Source organism: Urocampus carinirostris, chromosome 11, assembly GCF_059441175.1.
Source record: "Urocampus carinirostris isolate Australia breed hairy pipefish chromosome 11, RoL_Ucar_1.0, whole genome shotgun sequence".
Classification (NCBI taxonomy): Eukaryota; Metazoa; Chordata; class Actinopteri; order Syngnathiformes; family Syngnathidae; genus Urocampus; species Urocampus carinirostris.
The window spans coordinates 26,834,078-26,849,522 of NC_142359.1; the positions used below are offsets into that span (position 1 = coordinate 26,834,078).

The following is a 15,445-nucleotide window of genomic DNA, read 5'->3' on the forward strand; positions in this document are numbered from 1 at the left end:
AATGCTTACCAGGTCTTGTGAGTCATAATTTGATTCATATTTAGTTTCTTTTGTCTTTTATTAGCATATTTGGTATTGGAGTAATCCAAAAGTAATTGAAATTAATCCAGTTAAAGTAACCCTACCCAACCCTGTTCATATAGTGGAATCCATTACTAAGGTGCCGCCAAGTTTGTCTAACGTCTTGCTGCTTGCTGTGGCACTGGGTTTCGGTTGCATAGGACAACAGCCCCATCTACTGGCCAAATATTACACACTGGGGCTTTAAGGTAAAACAATAAAATGTTAATTTCTATGTCACAATCTATATATTGCTTTTTTGCCTCTGCCAATCAAATGACGAATAAGACTTCGTTTTTTTGTGTTGTAAATCCGACTAAGCCTCACTCTAGGGTCCCGAGGCCTGTTAGTCCTTGTTTTAGACCACTTTTATACATGTATTTAACCACTTTGTGCCGGATTGATACTTACTCATGCAAGGTGAAAGTTGGATAAGTCTTATTAAAAATAGTTATGCAAGATCTCGAACCTTGCACTCATTTTTTGGTTTTGCTTTGCGTCATGGAAAAAAGAAAGCACACTACACTCTTTTATTTACAATAGGCCCCATGTATGTCTTGTCTTGTTCCGAGCTCCTCTTCCTAAAACGGAATGCTCTTTAGCTAGACATTGTTTGGAGAGTGAGGGCAAAACTTCCAGAAAGAGGAAAAAGAAAGCTGTTGGATTTATTTATAGGCTGTTTCAGAATAGAGAATAGACGACCTCTAGCGTTTGAATTATTATTGCAACACTACAGTGTGGGGTTCAAGTCTTTTATACTGAATTAATGATCCGAAAATGATAACATGTTTAGAGTATTTTAGGCGAATAAGACTCAAAAGATGTGGTTGTGTTTTTTATGTTAAACATAACCATTTTGATAAGGGGTAGGGAATTTTGGTCAAATTGACCTTTACTTTGCTTCTTTTGAATGAACATTCTAACCTATTTGAAATACCTAGGATTAAGGGCACAGTGTATTGTGTGTATATATATATATATATATATATATATATATATATATATATATATATATATATATATATATATATATATATATATATATATATATAGGGCAGCACGGCGGAGCAGTGGTTAGCACGTGTACAGCACAGTTCTGAGGTCAAGAGATTGAACCTCCTGTGTGAAATTTGCATGTTCTTGCGTGGGTTTCCTCCGGGCACTCCAGGTTCCTCCCTCATTTCAAAAACATGCATTTCAGGTTTTTGGCCGGTCCAAATTGTCCCTAGGTGTTAATGAGCGAGCGAGTTGTCTGTCCCTGTGTGCCCGTGACTCGCTCATTCACACCTAGGGACAATTTGGACCGGCCAATTCACCTGAAATGCATGTTTTTGGAACGTGGGAGGAAACGGGAGTGCCCGGAGGAAACCCACGCAAGCACAGGGAGAACATACAAACTCCGCACAGGAAGTCTGGAGCTGGATTTGAACCCACGACATGAACTGTGCCGCACAAGCGCTAACCACTGCGCCGCCGTGCTGCCCCTACACATATACATATATATATATATATATATATATATATATATATATATATATATATATATATATATATATATATATATATATATATATATATATATATATATATATTTAATACACATGGCGTCGATTGAAAATTAAAGTCTTTGACAAAAGCAAAGTTTTATCTCAGTGTCTCGACTACACATTCTACTGTATGTATTTTGCAAAGCAATTGATTGATAAAAAAAATTTGAAAACACAGTAATTGTCTATATTTCCACCTAAAACGAATTGCAGTCGTGCGGCCGCAATCCATTGCTCCCGATCCCATATTGCTTAAGAGGTACCAGCCGGGGCACTTTCATCAGAAGACGTTCAGGCTCGCCTAAGATCAAATGCACGTTGCTACGATCTATTATCCCAGGTCGACAGCTTCTGAGAGCAAGTGCCAGCAGATGCATTTTTTTCTGGTATCAGCAGCTGTAGCGTACCGTTGTGGCCCTATCAAATTGATTGCACAGTTTTAGCCGTGGACCATTATCCCTAGTCAATTATTGCTGATAGAGGAGGCAAAGAGGGCAAATTTGTGTCATGCCTGGCAACTTTGTTTTTCCCGTTCTTTCTGTCCAAAATGAACAGCATCCATGGGACCTTGTGCAAGCGGGGGCCGGCATAACACACGTTGAAAATGTAGTAGGGGCTACTTTGTGGGTATTTGCCAATCGTGGGAGGTTCAGCTCCCCAATAACTGCGATAAATGTGGAATAACATTATTCAACACATTTGTCCTTCATGTATTGTGTTTGGTGGGTACACACTTTTCACACTTTTTTACAAAATCTCTTGACTTTCCCCATTCACTGACTTGGTTAGATACTTGACCTTAGCTCTAATCACCTCAATCTTATCCAAGGCTCAATGTCTCTGAGGTGATATTTCTCCATGTAATTACATCACCAAAAAACAAATCCTGGATCCGTTTCTTCCACGTTAAATCTTCTTGAGTGCTCCTATTCATCTTACCGGCTTTCTCCGGGCACGGGTGAGATGTCCCCGCAATTTTGGAAGAAAAAATTGAGAAAACTCTTGTGTGAAAACTCGCCAGTGCAGCTGAAGCCAGGCAGGGTGGCTTGAAAGGAAGTCCTCCAACACCCCTTGTCTATCTCTCTTTCTCTTACTCATTTGATGTGAGGCTACACTGTTGAGCGTGGGAGGCAAAAAGTGTGTGCTGAATTCAAGCAGGACTTTCAGATCACTCACAGCAAAAGAGCCTACCGGGGCATCATGGGAGCTTTAATGGTCATCTTCTCACTTCAGCCCAAACAAAGACGCAAGCCCACAGGTAGGGAGCCAGACCTTGGTTTTTTGGGTTTGATTTTTAATTTTCTCAAGCTCATTTCGACCTTCCGAAAGGTTTTCTGACATTAGCGCAAATTTGAACAAGAGCATGCATCAAGTTCTCGTTTGTTTTTCCTCGACCGACAGATCACGAAATTGTTTTGTTTTGTTGTGGTCTAGAAGCAGCGAAATGTTTGCTTTACCCCTGATGCATAAAAACTATTGGTCAAAGCCTCCAGGTGCTTTAGATTCAGAATTGTCTTTATTGTCATTGATAACTAAGTTGAGAACATTGTTTACAACGGGATTTTACCTGGTACTCCAGGATAAACATCTCATAAAAAGACTAAAAAGAGATATAAAAAGATTTAAAAAAAAAAACAGATTAACGGAGCTGGGACCGTGCTTTTCTTCCTGAAGTCTAATATGACATCCTTGGATTTGGAAGGGCATCCTGACATTGCCTCCCTGTTGATCCAAGTGGCCTAGTGGAAACATTTTACATTTTATGGGTAGTTCGAAAGTCCTAGGTGGAAGAGTTTCTTGACCAAGATATTTGTGATGATGGTGTTAAACGCTGAGCTAATGTCCAGGAAGAGCATTCTGACATAGCTCCTGTGTGGCTCCAGGTGGAGTAGAGGCCAAGTTATGCAGACTGTGGGCGGTTTGAAAGAAACGCACCAGATGGAAGAGGAGATGAAATGAAATGATCTGCATTTATATAGCGCTTTTCAAGTCAAGACTTCCCAAAGCGCTTTACAGTGTGTTTCACATTTCCCAATAGCAGCCGTGCAGCCATGTATGGCGCTAACCTGCTTATTGGGGGTATTAGGGGTTCAGTGTCTTACCCAAGGACACTTCGACATGTAACACGGAGGAGCCGGGATTCGAACTGGGTTATCTTGATTCCAAGACGAGTGCTCTACCTCTTGAGCCACTGCCGCCCGTCCAAGCTACGTCCAGGAAAAGCATACAGACATGGTGGCTAAGGTTCACAGAATGTTGTTGGTTCGAAAGAAAGTCGCCAGATGGCGGAGAGTCCATAGGTGGGAGCTTTCCTCCAACAGGATTGCCGGGATGATAGTGTTGAACACTGAGCTTAAATCCAGGACACATTTTGACATAGCTCCTCCGTTGCTACAGGAGAGCCCAAAAGTGGGAGAGTTTCTCCACCAGGATCCCCAGGGCGATGGTTTTGAAGTTCAGGAAGAGCATCCTGTGTTGCTCCAGGTGGCGTGGTGGCCGAGTTTCACAGACTGCGAGCGTTTTAAAAAAAAAGTCGGCTTATGGAGAAGAAGAGCCCATAGGTGGGACCTCCACCAAGATCTCCGGTATGACAGTGCTTAACGTCAAGCTGACATCCAGGAAGACCATCTGGCATGGTGGAGTTAGTTACACAAACTGTTAGCGGTTTTATATATATATATATATAGAGAGAGAGCTGAAGTCCAGCAAGAGCATACAGACATTGGTCCCCCATTGCTACAGTTGGCATGGTGGCTAAGTTTCACAGACTTTTGGTGGTTCGAAAGAAAGTTGCCAGATGTTGATCCAACTGGTGTAGTGGAAAACTTTCACGGACTAAGGGTAATTTTAAAGCCCTTGGTGGGAGAGTTTCTCAACCAGGAACTTAAGGATGATGGTGTTGAACACTGAGCTAATGTCCAGGAAGAGCATTCTGACATAGCCCCTGTGTTGCTCCAGGTGAAGTTGCTGCTAAGTTATTCAGGCTGTGGGCAGTTTGAAAGAAATTAAACAGATGGAGGAGGAGAGCCCATAGGTTGGAGCGATAGTGTTAAACACTGAGCTGAAATCCAGGAAGATCATTATGACTTAGCTCCCCCGCCGGTCCAGGTGGCGTAGTGGCTGACTTTCACAAACTGTGGGCGGTTTTATATAAGAAGCTACGTCCAGGAAAAGCATACAGACATAGCTCCCCATTGCTCCAGTTGGCATGGTGGCTAAGGTTCACAGACTGTTGTTGGTTTGAAAGAAAGTCACCAGATGGAGGAGAGCCCATAGGTGGGAGCTTTCCTCCAACAGGATTGCCGGGATGAAAGTGTTGAACACTGAGCTTAAATTCTAGGACGAGCATTTTGACATAGCTCCTCCGTTGCTACAGGTGGTTTAGTGGCTGAGTGTGGGCGGTTTCATAAAAGAGCTGACATCCAGGAAGAGCATACAAACACAGCTTCTGGTTGTTCCAGATGGCATGGCGGCTTAGGTTCACAAACTTTTGGTGGTTCGACGATGGAGGATAGCCCGTAGGTAGGAGCTTTTCTCCACCAGGATCTCCGGGATGATAGTGTTTAACCTGAGCTAAAATCCAGGAAGAGCTTTGTGACATCTCCTCCGTTGCTAGAGGTGACTTAGTGTTTGAGTTTAACAAACTGTGGGCAGTTTTGTATCAAGTCGGCAGATGGAAGGGAGCCCTTAGGAAAAATCGTATCTCAGGGATGATAGTGGTAAACTCTGTGCTTAAGTCTAAGAAGAGCCTCCCGACATAGCTGAAATGCAATGTTTACTACATCGTTGATTTACGACATGATCGACTCAACGTGTTTGTTATCTTTTCTTAAACTTTTTGGCTGGTCTTGGGAGCAAATCACAGAAGAGGTTGCTAACAAGCCACTCTGCCGCAAGCCATTTACCGGGTACTTTGCATGACAAGAGCTAGCCATCCTGCAAGCCCCCACAGGTGCTCGTGCAATGCGTGCGTGGTTGAAATCCGAATGTTTGTGTTTTTAGTCGTGTGGGAGTAAAGCCGCTTACTCAGACGACCAACTGGACAAATGAGTTGGTTCCTGCAAGAGAGAACAAAAAAAACAACAAAAAAAAAACAAGTGGAAGAGTATCGTGGTGTCCTCGTCCTTTGTCGAGTGTGCCGTTGTGGGCCGCATTCCCGACAGCTGCTGTTTGTCAAAAGAGTGAAGAGCAGGCATCCCTTTTTATAACGTATCCATGGTTACCTGACAACCTGAAATGCTACAAGTATGCAAACCTGTTCCACAGGTAAAATGATTCCAGATTGTCAGCTAAATAAAATATCCTAATCATTCAATACTTTGTCCTTCATACTTTGCAGACTCAGTGCACTGCGGCTTGAAAATTATTTGCCAATTCATGATCCCCGATTGTTACTGCGAGCCTTTAGTTTGAATTCTTTGTCGGGCTTGGCGGGTCCTTTTTTAGTTTCAGTCCACCAAAAAGTGTACTGCACTTGTGCAGCTGCAATCGGTTATTCCCAAAAGGATATTACCCAGAGTGGGACTTGCAGAGCGCACTTTTGTCTGGCCAGGCGCCTGTTTTTTGTCGTTACTGTATTTCCGCCTAAAATCAGGTGCACTTAATGGGGCTGCTTTCAATTATGCCCTGTCAACTATCGCTGACAGCAGGATCCGGCAGAACACGTTTCTCTGTGGATTGGGACCGCGGAAGCGTCCCATTGTGGTCCACATTAAGTAAACTGCACTCTTTTGGTCGCGATCGCTATTGATGAGAGCAGAGACTGGCAGAGCACTTTTTGTTTTGGTTTGGGCCGCTGAGGAATGCCATTGTGGGTTGCCTAAAATGAGCTGCACTGTTTTGGCTTTGATCCATTATCACTGGTTGAGTATTGCTGCAAACGGGGACTGGCAAAAGACACATTTCTTCAGGCCTGGCAGCTTTTTCATTGTCATCACTGTATTTTTGCCTAAAATTAACTGCACTCTTGCAGCCCCGATCCATTATGCTTGTTTGACTATTGCTTAGAGCAGGGGCTGGCAAATCGCTTTTTGATCGGTTTGGATCCCTGAAAAGTGCCATTTAGCCCACCTTAAATGAACTGCACTGTACCATGCAGATTTTTGCATATTGCGGGGATCTTTTAGCCCTCATTAACTGCAACAAACGAGGGTTTACTGTACCTACTCAAACGGAAAGACAAAACAAAGAACAAAGCAAATTATAAATTCATGGATCTATAATATATATTCATATGAAGTTCTAGCAACATGTTACTGTCTGTTAAGAAAACAAAAAGGACAATATCCTATTGAAGCGGGGTGCAGGAACAAGTCAAACAATTTATCTAGTAGTATTTTCCAGATAGAAATAATTATCCTGATTTCATCGATGAATCGTTGCTCAGATCTCAGAATCCTTTAACTTCCTGACCCATTCCTGAAGGAATGGTGGTGCCTTAAAGGTACACAGTGTATTATCTAACCACTCGCTTGATAGTGTAGTGCAACCAGAAATTAATGCTACAAAGCACAAGGAAGAATACAAACTACAGAGATTCAAAGTGACTAAAACTTACCATTTTACTTTTCATATTTTACCCAGCCTTTTTTATGTTTTTTGGGTACCTGTAGAAGCAAGATGGCTGACAATCATTTTTTCTCCTTTTAGATGGGGTTAATTTATGTCAGAAAATGCGATTTTTTTTAAAGCATGTTTATGTGATGGTTGATGTACTTTACCAATTTAAATCAATATTGCTTTCTTATCTTAATGAATGAAGTTTTTTAACCTCTATTTGGCGCTTAATATAATAATAATAATAATAATACACACTGTCCCTTTAAGGACCAGTGCTAGTCACTACCACCGTGACAAATAACAGCAAGCATTGCTAACACGACCACTAACATTTCTGGCTGGGCTATGATATGTTACTACTTGCTCTTATCCATTTTATGGCTCCATGCAGGTTGCTACTACGCAGCTAGCATCATCGGTGGATAGTGAGCATTATTGGCTAGTGCTGCTAGCATTAGCACCTGCTGAATAAGTGCAAGGGCCAGTATACATTGTTGTGGATCCATGCTAGCTACTGCTATCGCTGACTAGTCTATAAAACCATGACTAGTTGCTACAAACTTTTATCGTGATTAGCAACTAGCATGACCATTGCGGCCACTAGCTTTATGGCAGACAATTATGTCAGCTCCCTTAAGTGAGGCTGAACAAATTTCCTTCGTATGATAGGTTATGTACTTTTACTTATTATTTAAATCACTATTGCTTTTTTATTTTCATGAGTGACATTTTTAAAGCACAAAGAGGGGCCAAATAATGCACACTGTCCCTTTAATATTCCAGCTTCACACATATACCAGATGGGACGCAACAATGACAGCCCGGCCGTCGCTTGTATCGGGTCCGACTGTTGACAAGCGCCGCAAATGTTTTCAATCTTTTGCCAGATGGTCAACGTTGTTTTGCGATTTGGAGCCTGGGAGGAAGCTCGACGTCCATGCTCGCCATTCCTTACTGGGCCAATGCTAATGTTTCTCACTGACAGAGAACAAAATTCTTGCTTACAAGAAGCTCCGTTTCATCACGTTCACAAAACATTGATTCCATTAAAAGGATAATTGTCGTAAATACCAACATAGTGAAGATTGCTCACAAGGAGAGTAGACGTGGCCTTCTAGGATAAACACGTCATAAACAACTTCAAAGGGAAAAGTAAGATCAATGAAAATGAAGTGCGTGTTTGTAGCCGGGATCCAATATCCCCAGTGTATTAATGCTGAGAGTAGGGGCCTGGCACCTTTTTTGCAGTACCGTCCACCAAAAAATGAACTGCCCTTGTTGAGTCTCGATCCATTATCCCCATCCCGTATTGCATCAAGCAGGGACCAGCAGAGCACACCTTTGTCAGACATGGCGTAGCAGCTCATTTTATGCTGCTACTATATGTTTGCCCAAAATTAACGTTACTCAGGCTGCTGCGATCCATTATTCTCAATACCATATTACTGTGAGCAGGGAGCGTCAGAATGCGATTTTTTGGGGAGGATTCCGTTCTGGTGAACCAAAACTGAAATGCATGAATGTGGTTGCGATCCATTATCCCTGGTTGACCACTGCTGAGAGCGGTGGCCTGCAGAGCACATTTTTGTCAGGCACCTTTTTGTGCATTTCTGTCCACGAAAAATTGAACTGTCCTCGTGCAGTCTCTATTCATTATCCCCAATCCCGTTTTGCTGCCAGCAGGGATTGGCACAAGGCACTTTGGTCAGGAGCCGTGCCCACCTCACATACTGTAATATGAAACCGACCGAGCGCTATCTTGTCAGGCCTGGTGGCTCTTTGTTCTGCCATTGCTGTAATTCTGCCAGAAATGAACTGTACTCAAGCGCCAGTGATTCATTTTTTCTAATCCTATATTGCACGAATGGCTAGATGCAATTTGGTCGAGAGCCATGTTGTTCTTGCCTGCTTATAGTCAAATGCACGTTTGTGCTGCGATCCGTTTTCCCTGCCAAGTAAAGTGCATTTTCATTTACCTGGTGCCATATTTTTTGCAGCTCTGTCCACCAAAAATGTAACTGCTCTCGTACAGTCTCATTCCATTATCCCAACTTATGTATTGCTGCGAGTGAAAACGGACAGAGTGCAATTTTGTCGCACCTGGCGGCTCTTTTTTTGCCATGACTGTATTTCTGCCTGAAATTAACTGCACTTGTGCGGCCATGATCCTTTATCCCTAATTCTATATTTCTCTAAGCAGGGACCAGCACAAGGCACTTTGGTCAGGTGGTGTGCCATTCTAGTCCGCCTAATATCAAAAGCATAGTTGTTGAACTGCATTGCTTTGGCCGCAATCCATTATCCCCAGTAGAATATCGCTGAAAGAGGGAGCCAAGGGAACAAATTTGTGTGACACATTTTTTTATATAACGGGTTACTGGTCCGCATTAACAATATAAATTTTCTATATATAGGCATGATATATTTCTGTTTTTTTCACAGTTTTGTGAACTTGCTTAGGGTGGTGGGAAAGAAACTGTCTCTGAGCCCTTTAGTCTGTGTTTTCAGGCATCTGTAGCCAGGTCGGCCAGAGGGCAGCAGGTTAAAGAGGTGGTGGACAAAGTGAGAAAAGTCTGCACTGATTGCGTTGGTGATTTCCTCCGGACTGGATAGAAAGAAGCCCATGATTTTCTGTGCTGCGAAAATGATCCCTGAAAGGTTTTCCTGTCTGCATCCCGCAAAATTTCTCAGTGATAAAGTATTGTTTAAACTCCGGCCTAAAAAAATATTCCCAGAAACTCTTTACCCCTTTATTCTAAAATTCAAAGAAAAAAAACAACAAATGTATCTGGAGTGTTCAAATGTATGATAGAAAGACCTCTGATTTTTGTGTGCCAGCAATTTTCACTCGTAGGTACTACTTTTGAACGCTTGATGGCAACAGCGTACCAATTTATTGTGATTAATACCCACGACTTACAAGACTACACTAAAATAATTTGTTCTGCAATACACGTATACCGTACACAAAAGGAAATTAACAGTATTCTATAAGAGAATATGATGTAGCATGATAATAAATAATAGAATGAAAAATTATGATTTATATTATTATTTTTATCTTTGTGTTATGATATAAAATTAAAATAAAAATAAATCTAAAATTACGGTAGATATTTTACATCACACAACAATTAATATAGAAATAACATAAATAACATTATGTCATAGTAAAAATACAAGTGTATCAAACACAAAATAAAACAGAATGTGTTTTCTGTTACCGGTACATTATATGAATCATTTCATTTATATAGTACGAAAAAAAAAAGTCCACTAAACATTTTCGATTTTATTTTATAATGCCACTGCTATAGAGTTATATTATATCACTGCTATATATTTTTTTCATTTTACACAGTTTGTCATAAACATTACATTTATGCAAAAAAAAATAGTATGAAACACAAAATCGAAATATATGATTTTTCTATATATTATAGTACAGTATTATATTATAAATACTATACATTATAACTATAGAATATATTATCAATTTAAAACACATTTGCACACTATTGTATATAATTACTATACAGACATATTATAACATAATTCATAAAGTAGAAATGAAAACGTTTTCAAGCTAAAATACGTATTTTCAAACAATTATATTGATATAACATATACTATAAAATACTAATACACAGTGTTATAATTTTATATTACATTAAACATTAATACATGGACATATAACTTGATATACTTTATATATATATATATATATATATATATATATATATATATATATATATATATATATATATATATATATATATATATATATATATATATATATATATATATATATATATATATATATATATATATATATACTATAACATGAAACACAAAATCAAACACATTTGGTGTGTCTTGGGCAAGTACAGCCTGGTGGTGCCCATCCCTTTCCAGGCCAAATTATATATTATATACCATCAAATAAAACACATTTATTTGGTTACATTTTCTTACTTGCTGATTTATATTAATATCTATCTTCTTACTTAGGTAAGAAGTTCAAGGGAAATTACCAGAAAGACTTAAGAACATGGCTGCTGACATACTTTGGTGTGTTGTGTAATATTTGATGTTACTGATGATTTCATTTGAATGGCCAACATTGTTTTCTAGTTGTGGGGATTTACATTTCGGATGAAATCCATAACTGATGCTACAACCATCTTACAAGATACTGGCAAGCAGGGTGGCCAATAAATTGATGAAGGGGACCGTGGCCCACCCAAGCTACCCCCTTCGGTAGGTCTTAATAGCTTATGTAATGCAAAAAATTGTTTTCTTATAGCTTTTCGCAGGTAGCGACACACAAAATCGCTAATCACACTTGATTGTTTCTACACACTGCGTGCTAATTATTTGGGACTCACATTGCCAAACCTTGATTGTGTCCTTGGCTTACATGAGCTGTTGAGAAAGCCAAAAAATAAAACATATTTTGGATCAAAACCTAATTCTATTTTATTGATGTTAAAAGCTGAAAATCACCTCCACATTTAAACAGAATAACTGGTGTTATGCTTGCACGTATCGTCCACCTTTAATTAGCAGGCCTATCGAATATATTGACATCATTCCTCAGATTTCATGATTAAATAGCATAAAAGTATTCATGCAGAGGATAAATAATAAATCAACTTGTGTGCAGTGTACTCTTGATTGACCTGTGATAGGCGTAATCCGGGATTATAGAAACTTTTTTTTCTTTAGACCCCAAAATATGATGTGAATTAATTCCAAGGTGGAGATAGCAAAGTGAAATTGGCACATAGCAGGGGATAAAACCCTTGTTAATTAGCTAATGCCTTTCGAACCCTTGGTACCTCAGATAAAACATTCAAACAGCAAAATATTATAAGCACGAGTTAATGATTAAATAACCTAGTAAATGAGCATGAATGTAAAGGAGAAATGAGGTTTTATGTACTTTTGATGTGACATGATTTGTGCTGGTCAAGTGGAGTAGCAGGTGAATGCAGAGGGAGGGAGGCGACAGTGGCGGATTCAAACAAACTGATTTTAAAACTTGTCATACCCTTTAGGTGACATTTTGTATTACTTAGCACCTCCTAGTGGTAAAATAAGCTTATGGGATATACAGAGACCACCAGATCTCCCTGGAAGATTTGCCGCCTGCCGACAATGACAACGACGGAGCAAAGGCTGAGCTAAGCTAAGAAGGCGACCACACAGACCAGCGCTCCCAAGCATGTTCAACCAACGCCAGATCCATCCGTCCACAATGAGTGAATTGAGCTGCGGATCGCCACAAACAACGTCCGGAATTGGAGGACTTTTTTTTGCCATCACGGAGTCTTGGCTTTCCCGACGCTGCACTACATCACCGGCTCGAACGAGACGAGAACTCCGGTAAAAACAGGGGTTGGAGACTACGCGCTACAATAATAGTCGAACCATTGATACACAATGCTCACTCGATATGGAGTTTCTAGCTATGTACCGGGAGAGTTAACTGTGGTCTTTGTGTTTGCTGTATACTTTCCACCGCTAACAGTTTCACCAGATGCTAACGTTAGCATAGCGCTATATCTCCTGCCCGCTGCTAAACATCAGCTTGCACTACCCCAACGGAGCTTTATCGTCGACGGCGACTTTAATCGGGCATGTTTATTGACTGTACTCCCAAATCCTTTCAATTGTGGACTCCCAAATCTACTAATTGTGGACTGAGCAATTCGGAAAACGCTGGACTGAGCAATTCGGAAAAACGCTGGACTGTGTAATGTAAGATCAAACATTCGGGAACTCTGTTTGACCCTCATGCTTCTTTTTCTTTTGCGCTTTTCTCAGCATTGTCTTGTGGGCCGGATCCAAACCCTTTGTAGAGGTTTTGCTTAGTTTGAATTTATGTGTTAAAAGGTAATTTGTGAGCAGGGACATCTGCTTTTCCAGTTTTATTGAATCAAAAGAGGACGTCCACTACAAGAATTTTGTTTTTTAGCCCAGTATCTAGCTCTCATTTATTCATGTCAAATAATTCTCTAAGGGCAAAATTGATACATTCATTTTTATAATTTTATATTCCTTTTGTTTTATTTTATTATTTTATTATTTTATTATTTTATTATTTTATTATTTTATTATTTTGTTATTTTATTATTTTATTATTTTATTATTTTATTCTTTTATTATTTTATTCTTTTATTATTTAATTTTCATTTTATTTAATTTTATTTTATTTTATTTTTATTTTTTATTTTTATTTTATTTTTATTTTTATTTTATTTTTATTTTATTTTTATTTTATTTTTATTTCATTTTTATTTCATTTTTATTTTATTTTTATTTTTATTTTATTTTTATTTTATTTTTATTTTATTTTTATTTTATTTTTATTTTATTTTTATTTTATTTTTATTTTGATTTTTATTTTATTGGGACAGGTTTCCAGTTTCGATTCCCTGCTCCTCCGGGTTAAATGTGGAAGTGTCCTTGGGCAAGACACTGAACCCCTAATGCCCCCAATAAGCAGGTTGGCACCTTGCATGGCTGCACGGCTATTGGTGTGTGTGTGTGTGTGTGTGTGTGTGTGTGTGTGTGTGTGTGTGTGTGTGTGTGTGTGTGTGTGTGTGTGTGTGTGTGTGTGTGTGTGTGTGTGTGTGTGAGAGAGAGAATGGCTAAGTGTGAAGCACACTGTAAAACACTTCGTGAGGTCTTCAGTGACTCAAGTAGTACCATATTAATAATTTTACATTTACTTTATCAATTCAGCAGCTCATTAATGTTGATGTCAATTATGAATCCAAAGATAAATGTAAACAAAAAGACAAAAAAACATTTGCTAGACCTGACAACCTACGAGATTTATTTGTACAAGAAATAAACATTGCAACAAGACAAACTCAGCACGTTTCTAGTTTAAATTAGAACGTTTAGAAGGTAGAGTTTTCTGCGTTGAGTGAAAAAAATTCCGGATGAACAGTGGAAGTTATGATAAACAAGGAAACGTGTGATCGGATACATTTGTATTTGCTTTCTAACACCCCCCTCACCTTGGTTGACCTGATCGGGCCCACGGGCCGCATGTTCAACACCCCTGCGTTAAAGTCACTGGAAAAAACAGTCTGAACACAATGCATTGGCCACCAGGAAGTAGTATGAAAGATGTTGATTTCACATTTGGTTAGTAAAACAGATGAATGTATTCATGCAGAGGATAAAGAATACAGTGCGTATTTGTGTGTTTTCTCTTTTTTTGTGTTATGAACTTTTGTACTTAATGTCTGGTAATTAAATGCAGTGCGGTCAAATTTCCACCATATCCTGGTTCAGCTATTTTGCCGAGTGGCCTTTTGATGGCCCTTCGACATAAACTCGGAGGGTCTGGAAATGATGACCTTGCTGGCCTTGGGGGTCTTCATGGCGAAGCTTCTGGAGTAGTTGGGCTTGTGTAGCCGTGTGGCACGGCGGTGAGAAGTGGTGTTTTATGGACTGGATGCTTGATTGATTGACTTTCTTCCTAAGGACTGTTAAAGATTGGCTTTTGTGTTGAAAAACACGTACTGGGAAGACATTTTTTTTTAGATCTGCCATTTGTAGAGGGTGTTACGAAAGCGATCGATTGAGTGTCGTAATTCTCAGCCGGCGGCTCCGACCTTCCTGGCATTTTATGTCTTCTGCGGTTCCTGCCGCCGGCCCGATGACGAACGGTACGGTGTAAATTCAATGTCTTTAGGTTTCTTCACACGGAGCGTCCTGTCTTTTCTAACACGTTTGTTTTCGTTCTCTCAGTCTTGCCACGTGGATAGGGGTTGTTTAGTGAACGCCAGGTGGCGCGGTTGTGTTAGGAAATGAGGCAAGGTATTTAGAATTTAGAATTGTCTTTTTCATAATTGATTACTAAGTAGTAAACACTGTTTACATTGAGATCAGATGAGGATCTCTGGGATAAACATGTCATAAAAATAGCTTAAAAATAGACTGCTAGGATAAATAGGCAAACATTTTAAAGGTAATCCTTAGAGACTTTAAGTGCGTCTGAAAAATAGTGCGAAGAAAAAGAGTGCAATTACATTAGTAGAAACAGATTTCCAAAATAAGATTAAAGGAATAAAACATGAATACTGTAACTCCTCACTCACTGCGATGACTGGGGACCAGAACCCCTCGCTTTTTGCAAAATTCTGTCAAATAGACCCTCCTATTAATAGAATAAGGTCTGCTAGCCACAACAATAGTCGATCAAGGATAATGGATCGGAAAGAACGGGAAAAAAAGAGCTGCCACGCATGACATAAATT

The 15,445-nt window shown here is 39.6% G+C and overlaps 1 protein-coding gene across 2 annotated transcripts in view; it reads left to right on the forward strand.

Annotated features, from left to right (window-relative positions):
* Nucleotides 1-15,445, forward strand: part of kcnip4a (potassium voltage-gated channel interacting protein 4a) — a 79,509-nt gene that overhangs the window by 21,967 nt on the left and 42,097 nt on the right. The window contains exon 1 of one of the 2 annotated variants that reach the window (XM_088346659.1): nucleotides 2,793-2,865. The exons of the other annotated variant lie outside the window; for it this stretch is intronic. Coding sequence (XP_088202785.1) covers nucleotides 2,808-2,865 — 58 coding nt within the window. The 5' untranslated portion in view covers nucleotides 2,793-2,807. Of the gene's footprint in view, nucleotides 1-2,792; nucleotides 2,866-15,445 lie in introns of those variants that run through there. 2 annotated transcript variants of the gene reach the window in all.